The 27,770-nt window shown below is 38.5% G+C and overlaps 1 protein-coding gene across 1 annotated transcript in view; it reads left to right on the top strand.

Annotated features, from left to right (window-relative positions):
- Window positions 1-27,770, top strand: part of fray (frayed) — a 90,903-nt gene that overhangs the window by 29,431 nt on the left and 33,702 nt on the right. The window contains exons 2-4 of the mRNA XM_067768646.1: window positions 8,235-8,458; window positions 10,126-10,799; window positions 11,271-11,351. Coding sequence (XP_067624747.1) covers window positions 8,235-8,458; window positions 10,126-10,799; window positions 11,271-11,351 — 979 coding nt within the window. The remainder of the gene's footprint in view (window positions 1-8,234; window positions 8,459-10,125; window positions 10,800-11,270; window positions 11,352-27,770) is intronic.

Raw genomic sequence — 27,770 nt, 5'->3', positions numbered from 1 at the left:
ATGACTAGTTTGTCAACAGGTATGGTGCTGATGCAGAGACTAGCAATTGATATTTCGTAGGACATCGCCGTGCTGAAAATACCAGCTGCTAATATGGCGAACATATCTAGGAATAAAAATATTTCGATCACAAACTTTGCGTATTTTATCGGAAAACGTTGTCAGATTTATATTTCCGGACCCTTTCAAAAGATGGCACCGATGTCTGGCTGGTTGATGTCCTTATGAAAGACTGACATCTCAGCATGCAGGAAAATCAAACAACGAGCCAAAGCAGAAAGGCAATAGGGCCTTGCTACGTCAAATATTTTGTCAGGCAACAACTCTCGTCGAAGCAAGGTACTTCAACAAATCATTTATTTGAGCATATGCACCGATAGATGATCCGACCGACATCCCAGCGGGTTAGCGGGTTAGAATATACCCGCGGTAGGTATACCTGTCGTAAGAGGCGACTAAAATACCGGATTCAAGGGGTTTGTGCAGCGCAGCCCTTTCAGGTTGCCAGCGCAATACATAGCTTCTCCAAACTCGATTGTCAACCTCACCTATCCGTGGCGAATCCTGTTTCATTAACAGCCGAGGCTGTGGCGACCCCGAATTCCTCATGGACCTAGGGGGTGGGAGGGCGGTACACCCTAGAAGGTTTGAATTCGAATTTCGAGTGAGAAAAATTGCATATTATGACTTATCCCGCACACTCGATACGGTGACACGAAATGGAAAAGGATATGCTTAGTTAGAATTAATAAATCTGAGGTGGAAAGACGTGAGTGTGAGGAGTTTCAGATACTGGCTGATAAAAGCAAAGCCCGAAAAGATCCTGCAGCAATGATAGTGGCGCCTTAATCGTGCTTCAGTTATCCTCGTTTCTATTCTAGCGGGGAAAAAGGCGAACCCGATTCCCCAACCGGCTGTGATGGAAAACACGTTCCGCCACCACACAATAACGATATATGGACGTCTATATTAATCTCGTTTAGTTTGTGCGGTTCAGGCCCAGGAAGTATTGGTTGGAAGCAGAAGAATTTCGAGATCTCGACAAAGTTGGGAAAAGAATTCATCCCCCTTTGTTGATGTGGTTTTAATCGAAAAAGCACTCCTTGAGGCTCATGTAATGTTGCGGTTAAGGGCAGTTCTTTGTCCTACGCGCTTCAAAGGGCCTCTTAAAACAACAATATAGGTGGACGTTTGGCGTGAGGGCGCCCAAATGGCAGCCGAACGATAAATCTGCTGCTCCGGAAATAAATAGATCCTACAAGCTGCAGGAAAACAAATGTTTGTCAGGCGGAAGTAGTAGCCGTAACCAAAGCAGTAGTAGCACTGGAAGAAAATAATTTAAATTGCAGCCGCAGTCAACTTTTATATTGACAACCAAGCAGCAATTAAGGCAATAATCTTGCAAAGCACAACATCTAAATGAGTATTAGAGGGTGGCAATCCCTGCAAAGAATCGGGATAGGGAGAAGCATACATCTATATTAAGTCGCAGGTCATATGGATATGCGTAAGCTTAAAAGGCCCATCGCTATAAGCGTGATCCGTAGTCGTCTCTATAAAAATGGGCGAGATTAAAACAAGGTGAGCTACCAAGCGGGAAAGGCATGGACCCAATCGTGGAGCTGTAAAATGTCGAACATGTGTAGAGGTCTTACAACCTTGGACTAACAAAGTTAGCCTTGTCATTAAAGAGAGAGGACTGTAGACTCATAACGAGTATTCTGACTGCACAATTCCTTCTATTATATTAGGCATAGTCAGTGATAGCAAATGTGGAAAGTGCGGGAAGGAGGAGGAAACGATCGAGCACGTTTTGCGCTGTTGTTGTTGTTGTAGCGATAAGGACACTCCCCGAAGGCACTGGGGAGTGTTATCGATGTTGATGATCCCTTGCCAGATGCAGATCCGGCACGTTACGGTAACAAGCACCATTAAGGTACTAGCCCGACCATGTCGGGATCGATTTGGTATGACCACATGAAACCTTCTAGGACATTCCGCCCTCCCACCTCCTAGATTCATAAGGAACTTGGGGTCGCAAGAGCCTCGGCTGTTAAAGAAACAGGATTCGCTATGGGTATGTGAGGTTGACAAATGCGTTGGAGAAGGTATATATTGCGTTGGCAACCCCTTGAAAGGGTTGCGCTACCCAACCCCTTTAATCAATTTGGTATTTTAGTCGCCTCTTACGACAGGCATACCTGCCGCGGGTATATATTTTAAGCCCTCTAACCCGCTGGGGGTTACGTTTTGTGCTCCTGTCCTTCGCTTGACAGGCTGTTGCTGCAGCTGTGATACCCCTATCAGCAACAAGTGGCATATGTCCTAAAAAGCTTTCACTATTTGCCAAGAGGACATAGTTATTTTATAACATAGGTTCTGGTCATTGTGTATAAGTATGGTACACTATGGTGCTGATTTTTGATAAGGTTTTTTAGTTTGGTCATTAAACAAAGTTCTGGTAACATTATGGATCGTAAGTAGCGAAACAGATTTAGCGATAGGTGATTTAAGCAGGTAAAAGCTTGGCCCAGCTTATGATTCAATAACAATAATAAAATAAATCAATTAAGTAATTATATTAATAATTTAACCATAGTTTAGCGGCTGTGCCATGGTGTGAAAATGGAAGAATTGGATTATGTATGTTTTATATATGCGTTTCTTTCAATTTAGTAAAGACCTACAAGTAAGGGCCGACTGCTAAAGATGTCCAAAAATTTTGACATGTCCAAAAGCTGTGTTTTTTTATATATCTATAGACGTTTACGCTTAAACTTTATTTGGCCTGCTAAGCATCAAACTTTAAATACACCTCTGAAATTGCTGCGCATAAAATTAGCGCTACTAAATTTCAATACGCATTATAATCAGATGTAATTGAAATATGTGTCTATGTTTCACCTCTACACTAATTCTATGTATCACCTCTTAAAATGGTGCGTGTCCACAATTCATCGCAACTGATTCAGCTATATGTTATACACTATGGCCATCAGAGGGTTGTGTCTCCGCTTTTCGATACACCCTGTGCTGTAGCTAGTTACGTAATCACTGCCGCTAGATGGGCCTCCTAAGCACTATCTAAGCAAGGATAAGCGCTTTTTACGCGCAAACGTAAATATATACCTGTGTAAAGAAAAACACGGTTAAAGTTGAAACTGTTCATGCGGTTGTGTAATTTATTTCTTTGTACGTACCATGGTTCAATTATATGGTTGGCTCATCTGTAAAGCAACAAAATATGTCTATTCAAATTGTCAAAATCTGTGTATTGGTGTTGGTGCGAATTATATGGAATGGAAACATAAAACATAGCAGTGTTTGTATGTGTAAGAAATGTTGCCAATGGGTTGGTTTCATTTTGAGTTTGCCATCTCCTTTTGACAATCCCTTCGGCTATGGAAATAAATAAAATCAGCTGATGAGATGAGCCAACCATATAATTGAACCATGGTACGTAGTGTTGGGAACTATCGAATGAATTCAACTATCGATAGTTAGTTACTGAATGATTTTAACTATCGAACGAATTTTTTCATTCATTCATTTGATTTGTTCTTTAGCTTGCCAGAAGCCAAAAGAACAATATCTGGATTGTTTTAGTTACCCCTCTGGGTAGCTAAAGAACAAACCTATATAAGACAAAAAACGTCGTGTTCCAATGAAACGTGATCCAGATACGGCTAGAGATTTAACATGCAAATGCGACAACAATGTGAACCATATGGATCAATTTGTTGTTGCATTTGTATGTTAAATTTCTATCCGTATCTGGATCACGCTACATTGGAACGTAACAAAAACGTTAAATATGACTAAAATGGTGTAAATTTTGCTTCAAGTAAATAATGAAAATATTCAATTTAAATGCCTTTGTTACATGTTATGCAAAGCGCATGAATGATATGCAAATGACCTTGGTTCGCAACCCACTGAGTTTTTTGGCCTCCCCAAACCTGTGGGGAGATTTTATGCCTCTACAACAACAACAACAGGAAAGAGGGTTACTTAAGATGGTTTTTTATCTGTATTATTCAAATCTGTTTCAGAGGCATTATTGATTGCCTTAACTTATACATAAGCTACTGTTTTTTTTTTTTTTTCAAAATTCAGGTCACGTTTAATTAATATAAAAATTGCACATTAAATTTCACTTATAAAAGAAACATAAAACAAATATTTCAAGCACTTAAATACTAAAAGTCGCTATAGTTGTTCTAGCCAAAATCGGATAGTGCATGAGGGTCTATATTAAATTTTCGCCGCAGAGATGGCAACTGATTGCGTTATTAAACCCCTAAAAAAATTGATTGTAAAGTAAATAACACAAGTATGTACATCGAGTTGACATGAAAAATACCTTCAATGTTTAAATTGCTGTTCAAAAATATTATCATATCTAGTTTATCTCCTTTAAGTCGGTTTCTCCTGTCGTTAATTATTTGGCCTGCTTTCGAGAAAACTCGTTCTGACGGAACCGATGTTGCGGGTATACATAAATATTTTTTCGAAAGCATATATAGTTCCGGAAATGTTGACTGGCTACGATTCCAATAGTCTAGGGGATTATTTGAGCGATCAACAAAATTTTGCCTTAGATATTGCTCCAACTGAATATTTGCATTGACATTGGGCGCGTTTTGACAAATTGTTTTTGCTTCAGCAACTCTTACATCGAGAAGGTCCCAGAGAGATACTTCGCTTTTATCGACCGATGCTTCTCTTGGGGTGTTGGTAGAAACACTTGTGTTTTGTTGCCGTATTAGGGAAGTTACTCCTTCCACTAGCCATTTTGTTGTATTATTTGCATTAATTTCATTACCGAACGCAATTTTTTTAAACCTAGGATCTAGGAATGTTGATTTGGCGCACATTTTGTCAGACTCCAACTGCCCTAATCGTATCCAAACTACCTCTAACAATCTGCTCTTCAAACTTTCTGCCTCTACAGTTTTCATTTTGCGATTTCGTACTGCGTATTGAAGACCTCTGATCAGGGGGCACTACCAGTGACATCGTGGGATAATTTTCTCCTGACAATTCGGTTGTCATAGCCTCTACGGGCTTGAAAAGATTAGTGTAGTCCAACAATGTTTCCCATTCTGATGAATTGAGGAAATCAGGAGCATTTGGTAAAGAAGTTATTATGGCAGAGAGTGGTTTTTTTACCAAGCATATGCGCTCCATCATTATAAGGGTGGAATTCCACCGGGTAGGGACATCTTGTTTTAACCTCAGTTCAGTAACGCCCATTTGCTTTTGCATATTTTTTAATTTTTCCGTCGCTTGAGAACTATGGTTAAAGTAAGTGACTATGGCACGACACTTGGCAGTAACTTGTGGAACAGCTTTGATGGCATCAATTACACATAAATTTAATGTGTGCGCTACACATGGGTGGTGGTGCTTCTGTAGCATTTCAATTATAGTCTTTTTAATATTAGCCCCGTTATCACTTACTACAGTAACTATTTTGTCAAAAACGGACCACTCATCAAATATTAACTTCAATTCTGTAGCTATATTTTGGGAGGTATGATTTCCTAAGATTTCCTTTGTTGATAACGATACGAAAGCCATTACAGACTGTTTCTTTTTCAGCATATCAGTGCAACCTAATGCCAATACAAAAGGGATACACAAAACCAGTGCGAACTTATATTACTTTAGGCATCGAATAAAATTAAAAACTTAAACTGCGATGAGTAGTAAAATTCAAGAATGCGTCTAAAGTAAAATGACCTCAACTTCAACTTCAGTTGAAGCTTTTATCGAAAAACCGGACATAAGTGGGAGAGGTGTTATCCATTATATAGTTGAACTGTAGGAACTTTGCGCACTTAAATGGGTTTCGGGTTTGATGAAAAGTTTTACAGTCACACTTGGAAGTGATCGTAATACTTTTAAATGTGTTTCGATCTCTAAAATTCCATTGTTCTTTCCATCTGCTCTGTTGATTTGACATTGAGAGTTGGAAGTAAAACATATGACCTTTTAATATATCATACAAACTTGATCAGAAGATCTCCCATAAGCTCTTGACAGTTAATTCATGATGTATTACTAATGGTCCCAAGTTATTATTTACTAAAATATGTCAGGGGATATAATAGGAGTCGGCCTAGAACCAGAAGGTGCTAATCCAAGCGAGCCGGATTCATATATTCTAATTTACAATCCATAACAGCAACATTCTTCTTATCATAGTGGTCTAATTTTTAGGCCAAAACAAACATAGTGAGTAACAATTTTTCGTAATTGTATTTAAAAATCCATTGTTTTAGCGAAGTGTTTACATAAATAAGGTGTAATACGATAGTTTTGTTGTTATTGCACATTTTTCGAAAGTCTTCAGTAGCGCTGCACAGGCGAAAATCCTTGTTGGATATGACGCGAATTCAAATAGTTTGTTTTAACAAAGACCTGTTTCAAATTTTTTTGGAACAAATTAAACATACTTATATGATGGAAACATCAATAATATAAACGCAATAGTTAAGCACGACCTTACTTATGGAAGCCCACGCCAAAGATACCCAAATATGAATCTCTGTAATTAAATCCGGTAAAGGTCCATCGATATTCACCTACTGGTTTAGATGAAAAAAATGACTAAAACTACCATATTTCACTCCTGAAAAATGCAAAAAAACCACATTTTTCGGGGACAACATTGGTGAAAAATTTTCAGATAGCCGAATGATAGAACAAAGAAGAATTTAGAGCGAGACAATTGACGGCTTACTTCACCTGGTTATTCCACCATGGTTCTGAGGAAGACGGATGCTTACGGCGTAGATGGTCATTTAAATTTGATGTGTTGCCAGAAAATTTAAAATTTTTTTTGCATATATGGCATTTAACTTCATTGCCATTTTTGGTAAAAACTCCCAAACGGAAGATCTCTTCAATTCAGGCCGTATTATAAATATCTACACAAATGAAATCGTTAAAATCACTTCCTCAGTTAAAAATATTTAATAATAACCACGCTTAAAACGTTTGTCGATTAGGTTGACGTATGCTAAATTTATTTTAATATCTTTTTAACACTGATATATGCACAGCAAAAATTTAAATAGAACGAACGATTCGAAGAAATAGTAATGAGCGAATCATTCATACCAAAAACTAATAATTCGAAAAAATAGTAATGAACGAATCATTCATAACTAAAACTAGTAACTCGAAAAAATAGTAGTGAACGAATCATTCATAACTAAAACTAGTAACTCGAAAAAATAGTAGTGAACGAATCATTCATACCTAAAACTAGTAACTCGAAAAAATAGTAGTGAACGAATCATTCATCCCTAAAACTAGTAATTCGAAAAAATAGTAATGAACGAATTTCAAATGACTATCGAATGAATGAAAATTAGTGAACTATCGAATAACTCGATAGTTTTCATTCGATAGTTCCCAACACTAATGGTACGTACACAAAAGTGAAAAGTGTTCTGAACGGAAACAAATTGGATCTCACACCAGTGTTTGAGCGGGCCGGACGGGCAATTGCAGTCGACTTTGTTAAGACTTTAACCCAAAAAGATTTAAAACTTTGGACCCTTAAGTGAATATCGCGAAATCTATTTCGATATCAGATGCAACCCTATGCCGGCAGCCAATGTTCTTTTCCCATTTCAGTGCTGTATGGGCTTGATGGCGGAACTATACAAGGTGGCTACACGGTCACAGATGGTTTTACTTTTTAAATTTGGTTTGATACATCAACTTCCGACGTAGTACCATTTTGACATTAGTCCATCGATTTACAAAAACACAGTACATTGTGAATGATAACTAAGTGTGATATCTTATCTGTCAACTGCCTGACAGGATGTTCAATAAGGCTACTTTTTAGAGTTTTGACAGAGTGTTCCATATGGTGGCGCATATCTTCAGCGGCTGATAGAAAGAGATGCAGATTGAGATAGCGATAGTCAATTACAAATCAGGTGATCCAATCATTTTGGAATTTTAACGGCTATGCAGAAGATATCACACTTAGTTATCATTCACAATGACACAGTACTTGCAACTTTTTTTTATATTTTAGGTATGTCACCATGCTGCCACCTTCTATGGTTCCGCCCGATGGGTTTGTTTTTGCTCACTCATTCGCAACCATTTGTTTTGTATTCACGCCATTTATAAAAAAATACCGTTTGATTATTAATTTGTGTGTACAATTAAAAGTTTACATTTTTAAAGTGTGGTTAACGTTTAAGTGCGGGGAAAATGTATTCATTACACAATGAAACTAAGAAAAATAATGCGCGTGATAAAACCAACGCATCGGTGCTGCCTTCCAATGTTTGTGAGAAAATGCAAAGTACCGGTATGCCGACAAGATTATTTGATAAGAAATTTGTGGCTACAACATTGAGAAATGCACGTTGCTGTCCAAAGTGTCGCAATGAATACTCCACAAATTATGATCATCGTTTGGGAGGTAAGTTTTATTTAGTTGGTCCGGCCTTTTGTAAAGCGGCTAAAGGATAGCATTGAGCGCTTATTCTTGTAACAGCCTGTTGCACCGTTGCCGGGAGCAATGGGACGCAATCGACCTGCTGCTAATTGGAATATGTTTTACGATAGAATAAGTTTCCGTATCATGAGTACAATTGTAGAAAATTTTACTTTTGTTTCATATATACTATGTACATATTTCGTAAAATGTATATTTGGTGAACCATACAATGCAATTCAGCTTCCGAATGTTGCTCAGGTGTTATTGATTTATAATACTCTTCTGTTATGTTATACGGCCGTACCAGTTATATACCTTGAGATATTGTATTATATGGTCAGGTTATGCACTGCGACCTACAGATCTATTTGCCCTATTATTTCTGCAATTTGTCCAGAGTAAGCATCCTCAAAAAGTCTAGCTTGTTCCTCAAGATAGGTTTAGCGGAAAAGCATAAATTATTTTGCAATTGTTCAGCATTGTGCATATGGACTTTAAGCTACCAGTGATCCGTAAGTGCCGCTGTCAACAATCTCAAATTGCTTTGGCGAAGTTTATCGAAGCCTTACAATGCTTTCTGCTTTAAAGTATTGCATTTCGCAACGTGTCATTATGCTCTTGTTTGCCTAGCCGCATCATTATTTCCGTCGAGAATTTTGTGTAACATTCGAGTATATAGTCCCAGAGGAAACTTTGACTTTTTTTTAACCTTTAAAATCTTTTGATCCTTTTAATTTTGTCTTTGGAAACTGCAGAAATGGATGATTCTTGGTCAGTATCGCTACAATGCGGAACTGAATAACATTATCTGCTTCATCCATCTTTAGCTATGTAAAACCAGGGCGAGCCTGGTTGTCAGACTACCATACAGCCGTTGGGTACCTGCGTATTTCTTTAGTGACCCAAACATCCTGCCCAACCATCTTTTGGCGATTGCACCGCGATGTTAGGTGTTTTTTTTTTTGCCCTTTCATTCAAAGAACTTAATACAGTTGCCGAACTTTCGCAGAAGTCAATAGCTCAGGAATCATATCCACGAGGTTAAACTCTTACCTATTCAGAATCAACCCCGACATACAAAACATATGTCCTGCTTGTATTGTTTCCCCCATGCGACCAACCATCTCTTTAACTGTATTGCGGAACCAACGCCTCTAACACCCATCTCATTATGGTCCATCCCTGTTGAAACATCAAGTTTTCTTGGACTCCCGTTAGAGGACATTGATGATAATTTGTGATCGGTCGCACCTAAGGCAAAAGAATTATAAAGGGTAGAGGGGGACAGCTTGAAGACATGATTCAAATACTTTAATGTGATTAAGGATCGGCATGGCTAAACCCGCTACTACTGAATTTCGTCTCTTGGATGGTTACATCTATCTCCGTGGCCGTGATGGTAAGGGGATTTGCCAAGATCTTAATGGTAGACTTCAGTGCCCGATTGTGTTGTTCTAAAAGACGTCTGATTCCAAATTCAACTTCCTTATTTGGGGGTATTGCGGCTATAGCTGAACCTTCGGCTTTGTTATAACAACAACATCTATAGGGAAAAACCCGTCCAATGCACTCCTAATACATCAAACCAATAACTTAAAATTATGTTCAAAAGTTTATTATCCACATTAAAATTTCATTATTTTTTTTAGATCCACATGTCAAAAGCCATCGGCCCTTTCTACTTACTTGTGGTCATAATATGTGCGAAAATTGCATTTATCACAATCATCAGCATCTCGTATGTAGCATTTGTCAAATTCCCATACTTATTGAACCTCCGAATCAACAACAAAGTAACAACATACGAAATGATAATTTTCATGTTCGCGATTTCTTTTATATGAATTTTTTTTTAATTGGGGAATTATATCATTTGCGTTTCTATCGTCGCGAAAGTTCAGCAAATAATACGTTAATGATATCAACCAGCCATGCTCCACAATCACAACAACCAGCAAATACTGGCAATCGTACATTGGGTCCCGGCGCACAATCACTACCAAGCACTCCTGTTGTAGTACGTTGCACAGAATGTGAATTGGAGCCAGCTATGGGATTATGTCGACAATGTTTAGTTCATTATTGTCGCGTTTGTTACGATTCCATACACATGTATGGTAAAGCTTTAAAGAGGCATACATTCGTGGCGCTCGAAGGCTCGAATCGTTTTGGTCCAGGTCGAGATAGAATGCCACGTCCTATGCAATGTCGTTCACATCGTCGCATTAAGGAACGCTATTGTCGTACATGTAAAGTTGTATGTTGCGGTTTGTGCATCAAAATGGAACATCTAAATCATCGTTGGACAACTTTAGTAAAAGAGGTGCGTTTACCGTATAAAATTATAAATTAACTAATAATTTTTCGATGAAAATACCTCATCAATAAAAACTTAAATTGGAGCTTATGTTAATTTTTATATTTTCCTTGATATTGTAACATCTTGAGTTTTATAATTAATATGTAATTACCATGGTCACGAGAAGCTCCATAATCTTTCGAATATCATTTTTAGCTCTCAAGTCGCTTTAATATAGTTGTGTGTACTAACCGTTTCTTAAAGTACGCTGCTCGTTCCACCAAACTATGAAAATACGACTATGTGAAAATATCTGCAAAAACCAAAGAGTAATTATAAAGCTTCTCCAGACCAATATAACAACATACTTAATAAAAAAATACGAAACCCTCAACATAAGCTTAACATTTAGAGACTTTTTTGTTTCCCAGTCTAATGTCATTTTGTTCTGGTTATTTTTTTTTTATTAATTTTACTTATTTAATTTTACTTTAGAATGAAAATATGAAAGATGAAATATCAATTCTTTTGGACTCCGTGAAGACGTCGCGGGAAAATTTACGTAAAGCACAAAAGGTAGGTTTGACAATTACAGTAGTTTTATAAATGCTGCTGTGGATTTGTTAAATATTTTTTGGTTAGTCGCTGTTTATATACACAAATTTTTGTTGATTACTACGACTATTTGACCGAGTAGTATAACGTCATCAATCACAAGACGAACAGACTACCTGATTCCCTATCTGTGCTTCGAGGGCGATCTTAAGGCCACAATGGAGGTGGACGGTTGGCGCAAGGGTGCTTAAATGGCGGACGAGGCGATACATGTGTACACAGATGGTTCCAAAGTAGTGGAAGAAGTACGGTCTGCGGTATACTGTGCTGATCCGGTAATAAACAGATCCCACAGGCTGCCGGATTACTGTAGCGTTTTCCAAGAGGAAATAGTAGCCGTTACCAGTAGAAACCCTGGAAGAAAATAGCCCAAGCTGCAATTGTGTTAACTTGTATATTGACAGTCAAGCAGCAATTAAGGCACTTATCTCGTATAGCACAGCATCTAACTGCGCGTTAGAGTGTAAGCAGTCCCAGGAGATAATCGGGACAGGGAGAAGCATACAAGTATATTGGGTCCCAGGGCATATGGGAATAGATGGGAATGAAAAAGCGGATAAACTAACTAAAAAAGGCGCATCCCTCGAAGCTTGCTCCGTAGACGTACCAATTAGACTGGGCGAGATTAAGCGAAGGCGCGAGGTGCACATGATCGACCAAGCAGGAAAGGCGTGTGTTCAAGCGCAGGGCTGTAAAGTTTCTAAGATTATGTGTAGGTCTTACAAACTTGGACTAACAAAGTTGCTCCTATCATGAAAAAGAGAGGACTGTAGACTCATGACGGGTATTCTGACTGGACACTGCCTTCTGGCGTCACATGCCTTTAAATTAGGCTTGGTCAGTGATAGCAGATGTAGGAAGTGCGGGCTGGAGGAGGAAACGATCGAGCACGTACTGTGATCGTGCCCTGCGCTTGCCATATTAAGAATCCAGCTATTAGGAATGATACAGCTGTCAGATCTAGAAGCAGCAAGTGGCTTAAGTCCTAGGAAGCTTCTAGTATTTGCCAAGGGGACGGAGTTATTTTATAACATAGGTCCTGGTTTCTGATAGGGTCATTCAGTTTGGTCGTTAAAACAAACTTCTGGTAACACTACGGACTTATTCAGCCGTATGTGAGGTCCTCATTGGCCGGACAGTTCAACCTAACCTAGCAACTATTTGACATTTCATTTATTTTTTCTAAAAATATGTTTGAAAAATTGTAAAATCAAAAGTTTAACGTTCAATTTAAAAAATATTTTGTGAAATACAATAAAATTTGCTCATTTCAGGGTAACATGTAAGCTAAAAGTATTTGTAAAAAGAAGAAAGTCAGCGCAAAGCGAGGGTAAAAGTCTAGAACAGGGGTCGACTGCTAATGCACGTCCAAAAATATCAGGAGATATGTCAAACGACGCTTCTTGACTTCAGTATAAATACCCTGGTTCCTTCCGAAACTGGGGGTTGGGATCCTGAGTATTTTTTAGAGGAACACCTGCGTTGGCGGTCTTTGGCCGCACTTATAAAAAATTACCCTGGCCGCTACACCTTTGGGGTGGGATCAACTTTAAATCCGTGCAAAATCTCTTGTACAAAAAATTTATTTCAGTGCAAAAACATTACTACAACCACATGAAATTTGCCAACATAAACTGCAAATATCTCCGGACAGAAATAAAATTTTTCTTTTACGCCTTCGGATTATTGTTGTCGAAGTCAATACGCGTCCTTTGACACCTCTCCCGTTTCGGACGTGTATTAGCAGTCGACCCCAGTTCTAGACTTATACCAAAACGAGTCGCTGAGCACAAGCGACTCGGTGCCCGCCCGCTTTCCTCGTTATCCCCTCTGCTGGAAGTAACGAGTTCCAGCAACAAAGATTGGCGTGTGTAAACAACGACTTATGAACATAGGTGAAAGAATATACAAAATTATTATAAATCTGGATTGCACACAGGGGCGGATACAGGTCTCCAGATGAGGGGGGGCGATCATGGCCGAAAGCTCAAAATCCATTTTTGCCATGGAAGTCAGTAATATAAATTAATGATTTACTTCAGAACACCATTTTGACATAATTACAAATAAACGTATCGAATTTATCTTTAAGCACTCAAATTAGCTCAACTAATTGAAAGAATTCGAACAAAAAACAATCAAGAAATGATTTTATACAGCTCAAAGGTAGAAGCTAGTTCTTTCTGATAAGAGAGTTTCACTTGTGGCTTTAACTAAGTGGAGTTATTTTGAATCTATATCTATTGCAGCAATCAAAAAAGGAAAAAAAGAGATGAATATTTTGACTTCAGACCCCATTCTTGGAAACGAATGAACTTTTGTTTACAACGAATGAACTTTTGTTTACAATTGAATGAACAGACAGCTGATTTCGAGCCCCATTCCTGGAAACGAATTGAGAGAGAATAAGAAAAGTTTCGTATCAGGTCATCAGTGGCTCTGATATTGCATAAATGAAACAACACATTAGGCGTGTACCGGAACTTTTATAAAAAAAAATGAAGTTGGTTGGTGATATGAAGAATTTTTGTTTACAATTGAATGAACAGACAGCTGATTTCGAACCCCATTCCTGGAAACGAATTGAGAGAGAATACAAGTTTCGTATCAGGTCATCAGTGGCTCTGATATTGCATAAATGAAACGACATATTAGGTGTGTTCCGGAACTTTTATAAAAAAAAATGAAGTTGGTTGGTGATATGAAGAATTTTTGTTTACAATTGAATGAACAGACAGCTGATTTCGAGCCCCATTCCTGGAAACGAATTGAGAGAGAATACAAGTTTCGTATCAGGTCATCAGTGGCTCTAATATTGCATAAATGAAACGACATATTAGGTGTGTTCCGGAACTTTTATAAAAAAAAATGAAGTTGGTTGGTGATATGAAGAATTTTTTTATGTTTCGCAAGGTCACCATGTTTCAACTATTTTATTCACAAACCATGGCATATCTGCGGCAATAAGCGGAAAAAGCAAAACTCACTTATTTATTATTTACCTTTTTTCGCTAGACAAGCAGACAAAGGAAGATAAGAAATATTTCATTCAATCTCAATTTTACGGAAATCTAAAAAATGCATTTCAATTTCTGGCAAATTAAGCACGCCCAATATTTATTCAGGTAGGTCTGGGGGGGGGGGGGCGATCGGCCCCCCCGCCCCCCGCCCCCCCCCCGAATCCGCCATTGATTGCACAGACAGACAAACTTTAATCACAGAAATATGCTTTTCTGAAAGTTCTCGGTAAGCAGAACCTGAATCTGCTCTCAGATGTTCTAAAACACGTTATTCTACCATTTTTACGATTTTAAGTCAGTTTAAAACATAAATACTCAATCATACATAAAATATCATTACCTTAATAAAATAAACGCTAACTTACACAAGTAAGGAAGTCTAAGTTCGGGTAAAACCGAACATAACATACTCAGCTGTACACTTGAAATGCTGTTGTTTGTTTTGTGTGCTTAATAGTGTTACAAGGCTGCGCAATAATACATATACATATGGTTCTTTTCTGAACTAATTTTACTTTAAAAGCAGCAAAGAGGATACAGAGTAACACCAATGACCTTGAGCGGGTAATAATGCAGTTTTCCTTCAGATATGGAGATTTCCCTACTGTTCATTTTAAAATGAAGATAGAACAATTAACATAAACACACAAGCGCCATTGTACTCAAAAGCGTTATTACAAAAAAAGGGCAGGGTTATTAACGAAATTTTCCAACTTTTACTAGAAATAGCTTATTACCTGCATCTACGCACTTTTACAAAATCTTTTGTATAAAAGAAGGCGATTTAACCGATTTAGTCCATTTTACTGATATTTCCCTGCAAAAATCGTTGGATCATGTGGTCCACTGGAGTACTTACCATTATCCCTGCAAAAATCGCGAGTACTCCATGCATGCATGTATGGAGTACTCGCTATGGACCAAGCGAGCGCTCCAAAATTAACCACAATTCATACAGAACATATGGTCCAATTAACATTGCGATGTCCTAGGACCGGACCATATAATCCAGCTCCGCATTACATCAGAGTACTCCATGGAGTACCCACAGTCCAATAAACATCGTGTAGTGATTACAATCGTTAGAAACGAGCAATAATCGGCTTACAACATGTTCGTGTAGAAACATGAGTTGGTCCATCGCTGCATTACAGTGGAGTAGAATGGTAGGTACTCCAGTGGACCACATGGTCCAACGATTAATGCAGCAATGGACCAACTCATGTTTCTACACGAACACATTGTAAGCCGGCCATTGCTCGTTTTTAACGATTGTAATCACTACACGATGTTTATTGGACTGTGGGTACTCCATGGATTACTCTGATGTAATGCGGAGCTGGAGTATATGGTCCAGTCCTAGGACATCGCAATGTTAATTGGACCATATTTTTTGTATGAATTGTGGTTAATTTTGGAGTACTCGGTTGGTCCATAGCGAGTACTCCATACATGCATGCATGGAGTACTCGCGATTTTTGCAGGGTTCCTGTTAAACACCAAATTTTTCGTCGTGTTATGGCTCCAGAATCGTTGGGAAATGCATTGTAAAAAAGGGGCAGTGGCACGCCCATTTTTCAAGATTTAATTTTTTCTTCGAGTTATGGCTCCCGAAACATAAATAATTGCTTAGTCATAAAAGGGGCGGTGCCACGCCTTTTTTTTTTTTTTTAAATGAAGTTTTTCCTATTTATTGTTACAAATCCACTTGTGAAATGAAATGCCATTGATATAAAGCTCTTTTTTGCAAAGATATAGCTTTTTTATTCGTCCACGACCCTTTTCAACCTCTTTTATATAAAAGTGGGCGTGGTCCTTAACCGATCTCGTTAATTTTTCTTCAAAGCATTCCTTTAGTAAAGGCAACCACTCTGCCGAATTTTGTTACGATAGGTTAACGATTTTTGATTTATGATTAATAATATTTGTAAAATTGATTTAAGAATTCATGAGCTTAACACCGGCTTATAATAATTGAATATTCAATTATTATGTTTTTCTAAGAGAAACTGAAAAGAAAGAAATCTACATAACACACAAATTAACATAGAGACAGAATGCCTGAATTGTGTTGTTAGTGTAGAAATGAGATAAACTTAAGCAAGGAAACAAATACAAGCAGGACAGCCTAGTGGTTAAGGCAACTGCAGTTTCACCGTGTGATTCGCGGTTCGAATCTCGGTGAAACCTTTGATAACATTACGAAATTGCCTGATGATGATTACGTGGCGGTTTTTGAAATGGTACCTTCGCAATATGCCAGTAAATGTTTCTTTCTTTGTTTTCAGTTTCTCTTAGGAAAACATAATAATTGAATATGCAATTATTATAAGCCGGTGTTAAGCTCATGAATTCTTAAATAATAAGTATAAATTGAAGACACCATTAAAAACAAATAACATAAATATTTTAGGTGTATTATTTACTAAATATTTTTAATACCAATCTATTCTGGGTCCAGATAAGCTAAACATAAATATTTTAGGTGTATTATTTACTAAATATTTTTAATACCAATCTATTCTGGGTCCAGATAAGCTCGTGTACCAAATTTGGTGAAGATATCTCAATATTTACTCTAGTTATCGTGTTAACGGACAGACGGACGGACGGACATGGCTCAATGAAAATTTTTTCGATACTGATGATTTTGATATACAGAACAGAGGTCCGCTTTGAGTACTAATAAAATTAGTGCACTTAGTCATGAGCCAAAAAAATGTGTCTAAATGTGTACTTAGTCAAGTACAGAAAAATACTATGAGAGATTGGCACATAAAATAGAAAATACATACGAGTGCCCCGCAACACATATGTCCCATACATATATGACATTGTTGAGTATAAACTGAAATCATAGTCGCTTTAACTCAATAGCATGTTGGTTTCGTGTGTAATACACTGAATACTTCGTTTGTTATCGGTTTTTCTTTAGCGCTGTATTCAGTTTAGTTTCGTGTACATCGTTGTGTTGCTAGCGTCAGATGACTATATTTATTTTATTGTACTGTTAGTCATACTGATTCAAATTAGTGTTTTCATATAACACAGTTGACTTTCTTGCTCAATAAGACAATTGAGTACTGAACTGCTTCGTGGCTTATGAGCGGTTATTCATTTTACGAAGCATCCCAGCAAACACAGTTTCTAACGTTAGAGAAATATTGAAGTTCTACATTAGAATTCTAATGTAGTTCTCTAATGCATTTCGAATCGAAAACTAGGTTAGAATTCGACTGTGAAACGATTCGAATAACACCAGAAATGCGATATTATGATTATTCTCACAGTTATCGATTATTTGCACGACATGATCAGCCATCCTTAGTGTTTTACAAACAAAATAAAAATAGTGAAAATAGTTGTGTGGAAATATTAAAAGCTGCGAAATAAGTTTATTCTATATCTAATAATACTATTAAGTGAAAATGAATCAAAAACTGTTAAAAGGGGAAAGCAAGCAGATTATTGAAATGCTATTTGAATGGCATGAAGAAAACGCTTCCTCATCCGTACCTCAAACAATGCCGAGCTCAATCCTGAGGAAATAAGTGGGAGCGAAAATTTCAACACAATAACTAGTACTGAAAACTGTGAAACATACGATAGGATTTTGAAACATTTTTATTTTATTATAATTTATAAGCTTATAACCAAATAAAAGTATTTGATATAATGAAACAATGAAAATTTCGCTGATTTTAAATAACTGAACTTAATTGCGCATCACTTCAAGATTCTCATTAGAAACCCATTAGCAATTGACGTTAGAATTCGATTAGAATTCTAACCCTTTTCTCGATATCGAGAACGAAGTCCCCTTTTTGTCGAGAATGCTATAATTCGCGACAGTTTCGCAAATCGTCCTCTAACCTTCTACCTTAGAGAAATGCATTAGAATTCGATTCGTCTTCTAATCGTTTTCTAACCTAAATGTTTGTTGGGATGACTATGTGAATGTGTTTTAATGGATATTAGTGCTTGATATTCCTTGTTTGTGTACGCACTAATACTAATTTTTGGTTAGTCCACTAATAACCTTAAAACATGAATAATTTCAGCACACTGATATAGAAGTCTATATCTATCTCGATTCCTTTATACCTGTTCAACCAACCGTTATTCAATCAAAGCTATAATACCCTGTGTACAAGTACAGCTGAGTATAAAAAGGCATATGTATTTGCTACCGACTGCTGCTCAACTACAAACCTAATACCAGAAAATCTGCCTAAAAATGTTCTACAAATATCTTTCTCAGAACTTTTATTTAGCACATGCGTAGTGCGTCCGCATCTGATGTTGTCAGTTTTTTACGGTTCTGTGCCGTATATAAGACGGTAGAGCTTGATGTTTGCTTGCCAAGGGAGGACTTCACTTTTAAATTATCTACTCAGTCCAAAATAGTATTTGTTGGCCAAAGTGTTACTTCGCTGGATTTCTAGGCTAATGTTGTTGTTTGTGCTCCCAGATGTATGATGTAATTTACTTTTTCGATATTATGCCTGCCAGCAGTGACGTAGTTTCCAAGACGCAAATTCGTTAACTCATTACCTGATGACTTTAGAAACTTCCTTTTGTACTTATTCACCATCAAACCCATCTTTTTGGGCTATTTTTTCTATTTCTAGTAAGCAGAACTTGCGCCGCGGGTGTTTGGTACGCAAGTAATTGGGCTGCTTAAATTTCCAGCGGCAGTACCAATGCCTTCATAGCAATGTTATCCATAGAAACTTCCCTTATAGCTTAGCATCAGCTTAATAAACTGTCGAGACAGCACCAACTGTACTCCCTCGTTTGAGTGCGGTACTTATATGGGAATTTGTATAGTACTAACAGCTAATCCAGCGTGATTCAGACCACCTGGTCGAGATTAAAAATGCCCCCTTTAAATGCTATTAGTGTCATTTCTATGGCCGAGGGTAGGTATATTGGCCGAAAGTCTATGAGAGATACGTGGCACCTTTTTCTCACATATTAAATGGGAACATAGCCCAACCGCATACACTTGGTGTTAATGGGAACCATCTAGCAACACTAACACCCCAGCGGGTTATGGGGTCAAAATATACCCGCGGTAGGTATGCCTGTCGAAAGAGGCGACTAAAATACCAGATTCAAGGGGCTGTGTAGCGCAACCCTTCAGGTTGCCAGCGCAATATATAGCTTGTCCAAACCCAATTGTCAACCTCACCTATCCGCGGCGAATCCTGTTTCACTAACAGACGAGGCTCTGGCGACCACAAGCTCCTCATGGAACTTGGCGGTGGGGAGGGAGGGATGGCCTGAAGGTTTAATTTGGCCACATATATCGTTACCGAGATGGTCGGGCTAGCACCTCAATGGTGGTGTGTTACCGGAGCGTAGCGGATCTGTATCCGGCAAAGGACCATCACATCGATAACACTCCCCAAAGCCTGTGGGGAGCAACCTTATCAACCTTAACCTACAACAACAACAACAATCCTCAATGATCCCTAAAATTGCACACAAACTATGCCTTTCGGCCCAGATACTTGTAATGCGTTAAACAAATTAAGAGAACGTAAGAATTGACTTTCCCTAAGGGGGCTGATAGTTTTTCCTTGGGTCGGCAATTGCCGGAAGTAAAACACATCCTACGCAAATGGGACATTAATGTCTATTAGAAACTTAATCAATTCCCCACCGCTCATGCTTCAGCGTCCATCCACATCTGTCAGGTAGCTGCATCCCCCGAAAGGATCTTCCGGAGATAAACACCCAGGAGTTCAGTGTGGACCTCCATATGTCAAGATTTAAAGACCCATAACAACCCCTTTAACAGCTCTAGTACGATGGAAGTTCACTCTTCTTGGCCTTGTTGAAGATCCCCCTACTGGCAGCTCTGAGGTCCGTCCATCACGGATGTTTTCCCCTACTCCACCCCGGAAATTTTCAGTTGGTAGGAGTAATAAAAAACAATATTAAAAACAATATAAAAATCATAAAATTCCAAGTTGGCTATTGGGACATGATTGCTCAATACAGAACTGAAGGAGTGCTCAAAGCAACACTCCGACTTAAAATAACAGCAAAAAGTTACACCTCTAGCATTGTCATATGTGCTTCCCCAGTGTTATGGTGAGAATTAACACCGGTTTCATGGCTCCTCCCCGCCTATTATCAGCGTTGATTTTGCGGCGGCGCTGTTACATCGTCGTGGGTTAAAGCTGCAAAATTATCGGTATTGAAGGCATCGATAGGTTTCGATTTTTTATAAAAAACTTTACATTGACTGTTAAATCGCGGCCCAAAAAAGGTATCGAAATACGGTAATTCGGGTTTTGATCTCGGCATCGATTAATTAATTCTGCCAGGAGATATTTGTCAACAAGAAGTGTAAATATACATGTGGTTTGACATGTTTAATGCCGAATCCGAACCGCATCTAAATTCATATAAGTTTCCCTGTGGAACTTTTCGTGGCAGAGATACACTCAGAGTGTTTACCAAACCACTGCCGAGGGCCGACTACGCTTAGAAAAACATTTTCTAAAGTATTTTCAAATTGCATTTTTTGGTACTTGAACTCAGGAACTTCGAAGTAGCCGAAGATGAAGGACAATTTTTTAGGCTATCGATATTAACTCAAATTATTTATTGTGCTTAAAATTTTAAGCTAGCTATACTATCGATAGCACAGGCCTGCAAAAATAGGCCTTTTTTGTTTTGGATCAGGAAGTCATTTCCGACGTATTTTTGCGCGCTGAATCCGAATCCGTCCTCATTATTGGCCCAGCACGTCAGGATTTTGAGATATCCTAACCTAAAAGTGCGAAAAACGCTGTTTTTAGGATTTTTTGAGTTTATATTTTAATAATGGGAAATTTTTTTGTGCAAATCTGCTTACAGTATCTTTGAGAACAACTCTTTCCCCACAAAATCCATTTTCTAACGCCACGATTTGATTTTTTTTAGTAGCACATATCAATAATAAATACGTGACCCAAAGTGTTAGCGCCCACCCATTGATATGTGAGTTCGTGTGACTTCCACTTGACGTGTTGGACCAAATCTGAGGGCGGATTCGGACTCAGCACGCAGAAATACGTCAGAAATGACTTCCTGATCCGAAACAAAAAAACCTTGCAGGCCTGTGTAGCCTGTTGATTGTTTTTTCAGCTCTATCGTTAACCATGAATGATATAATCCTTAACTTTTTTTGAGGATTTTTATATAATTTTTTATAACATATCTTACGTATCATATTTACATTTCATTTAAATTATAAAATAGGCATCTAAACTACATCATACTAAATTTTCAGTTTTTGCTAACAAAAACAAGCAGTTAATGAATATGGCAAGTCGCAAGTACATAAATCATCAACAAGCATTAAATACAGTTAGTTGCTAACCAATTTTCTTAATTAAAAAATAAACAACAATTTAGTACAGAATAGAAGGAAAATTAATACCATGTTAAATTTAAATAAAGAAAACAGATTAAAACGCCATTGGGCAATCAAAGCGCCTGAAAGTATGTCACACAAAAACTTAAATTTTAGTATACGCATACTAAAATACAGGTTTAAGGCGCACACCTTTTATATTGTTGGATATATCTTACGAGCAATGGTGCGTTTTGATATAAAGGGTAGTTATACATTTACTTCCAATAGCGTTTAGCTTTAGTTCTATACTCTTTATATTGCCTATTAACTAAACGTTATTTTATGTTTTATGTAAAAACACATCAACGCTGCATTACATTACAATAATTAAATAACATACAAAACATATCTCCACCTCAATATACACCATAATCATCTTAACCTCTCCTATCAAGTGTTCATCGTGTACCCTTTGCACTTTCCGCGCCATAATACATCTTTGGTCCCATTTGGCCATTCGCTCCTTCCGATTTAATTTCGATTACTTCCACTTTTTCAACATCAATATTTGTTGTCGCCGCTTGACGCAATGGTTTGGGTGATGCTACTATTTCTGCTTGATTTTCCTCTTGCAACAATTGCATATCTGATTGCGTTGTCTCCTGTAATGTCCGTAGTGCATTCTCTGTTGTTAACGTGCTACTCGTTGCTTCGTCCACATTTCGTACGTTATATGTATTTGTTTCATCAGCATCATCGTATGTGGGTATTTCTGTTGAAGAGACCACAATTGGATTCATACTTACTATATGGATATTATCTTGTTTAACAACTGATGCTGCCGATACAGTTGGTATTGTAGAACTTTCAAATGCATCAACACCGCCACGTTTTGATATATCATCGACTTCATCGTCAATCAACAAATTACGTTGAGAGCTTTGTTCACTAACGTGTGCATTAATGGCACCATGCTTATTATGTCCACGACCATTGCCGCGGCCGCTATGTGTTCTCGGTAGTGTACGTGGATCTGTAACTGTGGTCACTTCTGTATCAACAACTGCTGTTACGGGGGCATTATTATCATTTTCCGCATCAACTGCGCTGTCATTTATGTCCGCAATTTCGTTGTTGTTCGGTTGTGTATACGTTGTTGGCGCAACTGCTGCATCATTGGCTGCTTTTTCTGCTGCCTTTTCCTTTTCGATGCGCATTTTTTCTTCCATCTCTTGGAATTTCATTGCTAAATACCTGCAGGGATAAGAAATGCGAAAAAAGATATATGAATGAGTAAGTAAATCGTGTGATACAATATTTATGCATACTTATCGACTAGTGGTCCACTATAGTCTTCTGGGAATTTCGGGCTGAATGGTAAAATATATTTGTACAATCGTTCATTTAGTACGTAAAGTTGTGCGGTTGTAGAGCATTTGACATTGAACCACCAATCGCAAGTGAGTGCAATCTGTAAATGAAAATGAAAAGAAAATTACAAAAATTAAGTGAGCTCAAAGGATAATATTGCTTTCGTTCGCCGCTAAGGAAGCAAGCATTCAAAATATTGAAGCGTTGAAATAGCGAATGCAAGCGACCAGTTAAAGATCTTGACCCCAGCACCGTTAATGTTCGAGCTGTGCGGGCACTTATCGTTGCGTTCTATATATATCAGAAGTGGAATATTTAAAATTAAGGAATACTTACCGAAACTGTAAATAAACGTGAGAACAAGATTTATCCCTTGTTCTATGCACAAACAACATTCGAATGTATTTCAGAAAAGAGCAAATAATTTATTTCAGATCAGTTTAAAAATGTGAAATACCCTAGCCTTTTCCGAAGCTCATTTATGAAACAACATTTCTCAAACACGTTGGAAAAAGTGTAGTTATCACTTTAGGTTTAGACCCAAACATACCAACCTAGTGGCGAGCATATGGTGAAACTCTTACGAAACAAAAACTGCACTTTTGGTGGTAAATGCTAACTGAACGTAGCTTAATGCATCAACACCCATATTTCCTTATTGAAAACTCATGCCAACTTACGTTGACTAGGAAAATAGGTTGCTAAGAAAGTCCTTTGATTGACCACCACTGTACAGGGAGCAGAAAGTAGTGTTTTTTTGCTAAATAAATTTTCAGTATCTGTCAATGCTGCCAAAATTGCTTCTGCCTAAGCTTGGGTAACGACAAGGTCGGTGTCAACTCAGTGAGTTGGTTGGTTGGTTGTAGTGGCGAGTCCCAATTGACTCCAATTGGCGCTCATACGCCGTTTTGATACGACAACTCGTGAGTTAACCAATGAAGGGGTGTTGTAAGCAGACTAATTTTTAAGCGCCTCAGGGAAACCCGTCCCCCTATATCGTGGAGTTTATTATACATTTCAGAAGCTCTCCCGGCCTAACATCCTAGAGTTCTGGGCGGCTTTCGAAAAAGGGCTTTCCAAGAAACGTTATTCTCCTTCGGCAGTGTGCTGGGCATTCGCACAGCAGATGCTCAGCCGTTTCCTCCGCCTCTGGACGCTTGCGGCTGGGACAGGAGGTATTGTGTTCCAGTCCAAATTCGTGCCGCATGTACTCCAATTGTCCCAACGCCCCGTGAGCACCGCACCTACTCTGGATATATCCCTACTGTTCATCTTAAGGAAAGCTATAGATCGTTTTTTGTTATATAATGGTGAGTTATTACTGTAACACTAAGCAATTTTTGATGCCGCGCAGAGTTACACAGCCTTACTTTTATTACTGAGTAGACATCACAGTGTCTGAGATAGCAAGATTCTTTCACCAAAGTCTACAATGATTAAATCATGCTCTGTCTTTTAAAAAACTAATAGATATGCCTATGCTGTTAGAAACAAATTGATGCGAATGCAAGTGGGGCGAATTAATATGGTTAATCGCCATGAAATTGTTATGAGATTGGCCTCCAGCGACGTGCGTTTCGCAAATATGCTATCTTTTAAGGCGCCCTAGCATGAACGCACAATACGAGCGGACACACTATATTTAACTAAATTCAATTAGCAAATATCCAGTCGCTCGATCAACTTTTTTTCGGAACATTTATATATGTGCGGGATCTTACCCTACCCTCTTTCTATAGTTAAGAGGTCTTCAGACTTGCGAGTACTTTATCATGAGCCGGGGTGGGCGTGAGCTTAGCACCTGCTAAGCGACCATATATGTATACGATAAGCGAGAGCACAACGGCCACTTCATCAAAATCAACGACAGCTCTTTTAGTTTGATTTCGATGGTCCAACAATAAGGAAGTGTCGCACGCGCGCTTAAAACAGAGTACCAAAGAATGCGTGTGACACGTGCTCACCGTTCAAGCATTCACGTGCTCACCGTTCAAGCATTGAAATCAAACTAAATAAATAATTTATTTTGCTTTCGTGCCCGCTACACGTTCGTGTTTACTAACACATTCTCAATTTGGTAACTGTGTAAATGTAGTGGTGGCCACCGCTGATCATGAGGTTGAAATTCCTATTTTCTCCTTAAAAAAGACGATTTACCCATTTTTTCTTACCCGTTATTCATATCCTTATCGTGTTAATTTATTTGAAAGTTTTCTCCAGAACGGATACTTTTCATCTTGCAGTAAAGGTAAAGAAATTTCTTGTACTTCTTCATTACCCTTCATTTAGGATAAAAAAAAGTTTTTTGCACGAATAGCAATTTTAGGGCTTCATTCTGTATTTAGAACGATAGATCAGACGAACGATTCGCCTCCAAACGATTTTGTCTAGCAATTTTATTCTCTAATATTTCCATACGGCGTTTACGTTTCTTACTTTATGTCAAACAGGAAGGCTTGTTGTTGTTGTTGTAGCAGAGCTTCAGAGCCCATCCAATAGCTGTTACCGATCACAAATTGTCATCAATATCCTCTAACGGAAGTCCAAGGAAACTTGTTGTTTCAACAGGGGTGCACCATAATGAGAGGGGTGTTAGAGGCGTTGGTTCCACAATACAGTTGAAGAGATAGTTGTTGTCATGTGGGGACACGTTAAAAGCAGGACATATGTTTTGTGTCGGGGTTGATTCTGGATAGGTAAGAGTTTAACCTGTTACAGTATCCAGATCGAAGTTGAGCTAGAGTGCGTTTCCCTAGGGAGTGTGCGTTCCTCTTCTGCAAGTTTAGGGTATTGTTCTTTGAGTACAGGGTTCACCGGGTAATTCCTGGCATAGAGGTCCGACGCCTGTTTGTGGAGTTCACTGAGGACCTGACTGTGTTTTTTGGCTTCACAGTGCCGTATTTCCTCATAATGCTTACTTGAACAGGAAGGCGAACGCTATTGTCAAATGATACGAAGCCATCGTTTAATATAGTGCAAATACACAAGCGATTCGTCTCTGAAGCGAAACGATCGTTTGTTTCGTAATAGAAAATGAGGCCCTTAAACTTTTAACACATCTGCAGATCTGATTTTAATCGAGTGCAAAGCAACGTCCTGCATATTTGAGGCACGTCCATGAACATAAGAATACTTAAAAAGCTGTTAAATCCTTCTCACACATTACGTAAACCATATTTCACTTGCCACCACCTACCTGACTAAAGATTGTGCCATTGGGGCAGAGAAACGACGCTTTACCGCCATTCAAATCACAATAATGCCAAACTTGACAGTTCGTTTCGGGGTCACCGAAGAAGCCTTTATAACGCTGTTGACCGCAATTGAAACTCGTTTGTGGTATATCAGCATAATTTGGATAGTCAATGCCAGCGCGACCGGTGCTAGGGCCTGGATGTTTGTCTGTAAAGAGCAAAATAAAAAAGTATAAACTTAAATACCATTGCAAATTAAATGCATCACTTACTTGGCCCTGTCGGTGACAAAACACTTGAGAGATCAGGCGCACCACCGCCATTCACCTCCTCACTACCCGTGTTATAATCATAGTCTGGCGAAGCAGACGGTCTATCGTGATGTTGTGGCGGGTTTTGCACAATTGTTTGTGTTTGCTTAAGATTTTCGAGTATCGTGACAAGCGTCTTAATGGAATTATCAATGTTTTCTGGTGTCAATGTTTTTGGCAAATGATTACTCTCTTGCAGCTTGTGTAAAATTTCTGCCAAAGACGACGAACGAATATCTGGCAATTGATTAGGATCAGCGGCTGCAATGGGTGAAGTTGTTTTTGCCGCAACTGGTATGGGTGAATTGTAATATTGTGGCAAATTTTCTGGTTGATTTTCTTGAAATTGGTGTGATGTTGCCGGCGGTGCGGCCTGCGGTGGTGATGGTGGTGGTTGCGCTGGTGGCGCCAGTCTGCTGTCAATGCCACCCGAATACTTGTATGATGGTCTTAACTTCACGGCCGTCGTTGACATTTTCTCACCAAAATTACTATCGGCATAAATATATTGTGGCTTATCAGCTGCTGAATGTGCTGGCGGTGATGGGGGTAGTAGTTGTGGCTGTGGAGCTGGTGGTGGCTGCAGAGTCACCGCATTCGGACGTTTTGTAGCGTAGTTGTTGGGTTTGCGTATTGGTTTCAAACGTAGTGTAGGTTTTTGTTTATAGATTTGCCTGTTGGTGGGGTCATAATAGTCCTGACTGTCGCCGCCGGTAGCAATCGCTGTCGGTGGTGCCGTTGGATTATGTTGTTCATCATCTAGCGATTGTTTCGGATCGTCCACGATATAATCAATGTATTGGCTCGCTGGCGAACTGTTAGGAAGATTGCAAATTTATATGTGAGACTAAGTTAGTTGAAAGGAAGGAAAAGTTTAAATTATAAAGTTTTTCTATGTGTAAGAAATATCGAAAAAACCGTTGATTCTTGATTTCCTGAGCGCGCGATTATTGAAATTTACGTCGTAAATGACGTGGACTCTGAAGTTGCCTGGGCAGGTGTCTTGTGCTGTTTGCAAACTACAGCTAATCTGAATATATTTCCTTTATTTTTCTTAAGAATAGCAGAGGATCGTTTTGGTTATATGAAAGCCACAGACTTCTAGAAACTGCAGATTTCCAATCGTTTCT

The sequence above is a fragment of the Eurosta solidaginis genome, chromosome 1, assembly GCF_040869045.1.
Source record: "Eurosta solidaginis isolate ZX-2024a chromosome 1, ASM4086904v1, whole genome shotgun sequence".
Lineage (NCBI taxonomy): Eukaryota > Metazoa > Arthropoda > Insecta > Diptera > Tephritidae > Eurosta > Eurosta solidaginis.
This window is presented reverse-complemented; position numbering and strand designations above follow the sequence as displayed.